Source organism: Dasypus novemcinctus, chromosome 3 (genome assembly GCF_030445035.2).
Source record: "Dasypus novemcinctus isolate mDasNov1 chromosome 3, mDasNov1.1.hap2, whole genome shotgun sequence".
Classification (NCBI taxonomy): Eukaryota; Metazoa; Chordata; class Mammalia; order Cingulata; family Dasypodidae; genus Dasypus; species Dasypus novemcinctus.
In genome coordinates, this window is record NC_080675.1 from 154,341,745 (window position 1) to 154,346,172 (window position 4,428).

A 4,428-nucleotide genomic window follows, 5' to 3' on the forward strand; every position below is an offset into this window, starting at 1 on the left:
GTAAAACTTTTTTTTAATTTATCTATAAATTTATAAGCCAGCCAGCTAAACTACTATAATATTACCATGATACAGCAAAAACAAAACATCTATCTACATATATTAATGTAATTAACAAATTAGAGGCAATAAAACACAGAGCAGAAGGGGTAGGGAAAATAAATGAAGGAGGTCATCATGATAGCTTAATCCTTCATCTCAACAATTCAGACTTTTAGTTAAGCAAAGCCTCCCAGTCCTATGAAATGAATACTCTATCACACTTTATACTTTTACTTCCTACACTTGAGGTTAGATCCTAAAAATATGCAAGTATTGTATCAAGTTCTCTATAGTCATAGACATCTTATATTTACCTTGGCTGCTTTGGACAACATAAATCTGGCCTGTTTTGAGTTTTTGTAACCTCTGATTAGACTCATAACACACCCCACTCCCACCCCCCAGTTACACAGTGAAAACCAGGATAAAGTCAGATACACAGCACTCAAGAAAATTCTGCAAGGAAGGATGTAGTGCAGGCTCTGCCCAGATAGAGACTGGATTATATACCCATCTTTACCCACACTTTCACATATCTTCAGGCTGTCCATTCATGCAGTAATAACTTGGGAATAAATCCATGGTTTGTGCGGTACTATAATACTTAACAGCTTGCTGTATTACATTATGGCTTTCCCCAATACTTCCCAAGATGGCCTCCAAATCACTGGCATAATTTTGCTGGAATTGGATCTGGGACTGCAGGGATTCCTCTCCACTGTTCTGGAACTGGTTGTTCCAGGCTTGGGTGCACCAGGTCTGGGTGTTCCAGGAATGGCTGCTCCAAGTCGGGTTGTTCCAGGCCTGGTTGTTCCAGGCCTGGTTGCTCCACATTGGAAGGTTAGCAGAAGTGTTCACCAAGCACCCCTGGGGATAGGGAGAGTAGAGTCCCAGGTATTCTGTAGGTGCTAAGCCCTTCTGGGTCATACTGTTGCTACTCTTTGACCAGCTAACATTTTTCTGCCACCTCTTACATTTCATTCTCTGGTTCTGGAACCAGGTCTTCACCTGTTTGTAGCTGAGGTTCAGAACGTGGGAAAGTTCTTGCATCTGCTGGAGACTGAGGTATTTCTGTCTTTGAAATCGGTCATTGAGGATACACAGCTGGGCCTGAGAGAACACGGTCCTACTCTTTTGTTTCTTGACTGGAACCTCATCTTCCTTCTCTGCTGTACTGTTCTCTCCAGCAGCAGGTAGTTTCATTTTGGGACTGGTGGAAGAATCAGGGCTATCCTGAATAAGCAGGTCCATGGGAGAAGGAAGAGGAGAGACTGCTGTCTCTGACTGGGGAAACTCAGCAGATGATATTTGCAAGGATGCATAATTTTCTTCAGCCTTATAAATCTCAGGCATTGGTGAAGACTCCCTGGAATCAGATTTGGGGCAAGACAGACTTTGGGGAGAAGCTAGATCCACACTCGTGTTTACTGAGTAGGAGGAGGAGGGAAAAAAATCAAAGATGGAAGACCTACAGGTAAAACAGCAACGATAGCCAACCAGCCCAACACAGCAAGAGACGAAGAGCACCTTACTCTATTTTCTTGTTGCTGGCTAAGTTCACTTTGAAGAAAAATATTAGGGCCAGGGAAAGCAAAATGAGTAAGAAAAGAAAATGTATAAAGTAGTATTGGTAATAAATGTTAAAAGAGCAACAATGTGAGATCTGGGAGAATGGATATTAGACTCATGTAAGTTGTGTAGAGTTATAGCAGTAAGTAGAGTACCCATAATGAGACAGTCAACTGAATATGGGGAGGAATATAATATGAATTAAAAAGCCAGTGTTTTCATGAGAGAGGGAAAGAGAAAAGAAAGACAATAATATCAAGAGTGGATAAAAGACAGAAAACAGAACAAAGTATTAGAAATTAAAAGTCAGTCAATTTGGGGGCCAAAGAAAGGGAGGTGGAATGTAAGAGAAACAGAAGATGATGGAGGATAGCAAGATGTGGGGAAAAAGGGATAGTGTAGGTGGCCAAAATCAATACACAAAGAAAAGAGGAAATGGAGAGTGAGGAAACACAGCAAGTGTGAAGCACTCCCTGCAGCACCTATTATATAAAGAAAATAAAATAACGTAAGAAGAAAAAGAGAGAAAAGAAAAAAAAAAGAGAAGAGAAAAAGGGGGTGGGCAAAGAAAAGGGGGGGAGGGGAACAAGCAAAAAGTAGAAAAAGAGAAAAAAAAACTAAATAAATGAAAAAGGACCTCTTGCAAGAATCTCCTCTGTCACCGTCCCACTAAATCGACATCCAGACACCTTCTGCCCTGCAAGCACCCAAAACAGCCCAGTTCAGCAGGACTCCAACCCTATTCAGCCGCTTCTTTGCAGGAGAGATTATGAGGTGCACTCACTCAGAAGACATCTTGCCTATCCACTATCAATAACACATTCTTGGATCAGTTTTTCCTTCTTTCCTGCTTTACTCTTCTTGTCCATCCCTCCTGCTTCTTGGGATTATATACCCAAATAGACTAATTTCATGCAAGCTTTAGGGGGAATCCAGGCTAAACTACTTAAGTTCCCATGCAAATATGGAATTAAGCTCACCTTATAAATCACTGCTGTATCACTTCCTTTTGTTGCATTTGATTCAAATTGCTGAAACATTACAATATCAAAACTCAATACTTTCCCAGGTAATGTCTGCTCTGAAGCACTATCACTGTTTATTCTTAACTTCATTTGCAGGTGAGTTTTCTCAATGTTATTACCAACATTATTACTGTGGTGGTCCTCTCGCTAGGGCAAATAATACTAGTTTGTTGTTGGGAAACAATTCTCCATGAGACTTTCACATTTCTGCATGTGTTGCAAGAAGAGGCACTGACTGCCTTTGTTCTGGACTAACTTTTCAAGGATGTTTGTGTAGCAAACAGCCTTGGAAGATAGGGATAATATCTCTTTCCAGAGCAAAGGCCAGGCATTGTAAAAGATCTGCATTCCCTAAGTTTGGTGTCCTATCCTGAAATGCAACCAATGAGTGTAGAGGGGTCACCTGCCCTCTTTATGTCACCCTGTGCTAATTAGGGCTTAAGGAATCAGCACAAAAAAGGGAAAAAGAGATGGTACTTTGGCTTGTGTTATTACCCTGAGTCACAATGCCTTTTTTTCTCTGAAACAAGAGTCTCTTGTCTTCTGTTAGCATCCATGTAACTGTGGCAGGCTAACTTGCAGGGTGAAATCTTAATAGACTCTTCACATTCTTGATATTCATGTGCAGTTTTAGTGTTTACTAAGACCCTAAATCCATTTAGTTAAAATCCCACTGTGTTGTTGCAGAATTCATTCATCAATCACTTAAAGAATTTTTATTGAGAACCTTCTGTGAGCCCAGAACTCTTCTAGGGCCTAGAAATTGAGCAGTAAATAAAATGGACAAAAACACCACTTCCTGGAATTCTCATGAAGTATTCATTTGTGCATCCTGTTACCTCTCCTTGTTTTGTCTCACCTAAAGTCACTGATAACACCTATTTTATTCCCTCCTTTAACCTTGAGATCAACCACTCTTTCTTCATGTGGAGCAGATTTCTTCTCTGAATTTCCTCTTAGATAAATACCACCAACTTCTCCCACTTTGAGACTGAGAGCCTAGCTTCTGGTTTCTGCTTCTGCAACCAACCCTAAGATCTTGGATTCACCACCTTCACATCCATAAACCTTCATGTCCTCATCTGTGAAATGGGTACAATGATGAGTATCTTGTTGGGTTCTGGGAGGATTTCATGCACAGAAAATCACTATGTCTAAGCAGCACACAGTGACCATTCACTTCCTCTCCTTAAACCCAAACCCTAGCCCGGTCCTCAGGAAGGAATGGTTGGAAAGGAGGAACTAAAGTGCTTCTAATTTTTTGGTTTTCTCCAATTTCTGACTCATGACTGCTCAGACCTCATGTTGTGTCTGTGCCCTACTTTCACCCTCTGATTTCTATAGTCCTCTCAGCTGTTTTCTGCCTGTAATGTGGTGCAAAACTCCACACAAAGAACATGGCTTCTTGCATCTAGTGGCAGCTTCATTGCCAGCTAGATTAGAATAACACTAACTTTTGGTACCATAGCAACTGCTGTTGGTTTCGCAAGCACTGACTTTTGAAGCTGCTTAAAAATGTGCAAAACATTTTGCATAAAGTGGTTTTACATTACCAAGAGTATGCCTTTCATTCTCAAGACTCTTCCTTAAGAAATTTTACCTTTTTTTCCCCTTAGAAACATTTCAAAATTTGTTTTTTAAAATAGTTGTTTTAAAACTAAGTTTGACCATAAATTTCCTCATTTTCACTCAGAACCAAATATTTTAAAGTGGCATGCATATAAGATATAACAATGAGGTTTTGTTCAAAGCAGCTGCAGGAATGTGTACTGGGGAATTATAGAAGCAGAGG

The 4,428-nt window shown here is 40.3% G+C and overlaps 1 protein-coding gene across 1 annotated transcript; it reads right to left on the reverse strand.

Annotated features, from left to right (window-relative positions):
* Positions 1-487: 487 nt before the first annotated feature.
* On the reverse strand, positions 488-2,406 carry LOC101411487 (homeobox protein NANOGP8-like). Its single transcript, XM_004480368.4, has 2 exons — positions 2,396-2,406; positions 488-1,510 (listed from the first exon to the last, which is right to left on the reverse strand). The coding sequence occupies exons 1-2, from the start codon at positions 2,404-2,406 to the stop codon at positions 571-573; spliced, it is 951 nt and encodes a 316-aa protein (XP_004480425.3). The 3' UTR covers positions 488-570.
* Between the last annotated feature and the right edge of the window lie 2,022 nt (positions 2,407-4,428).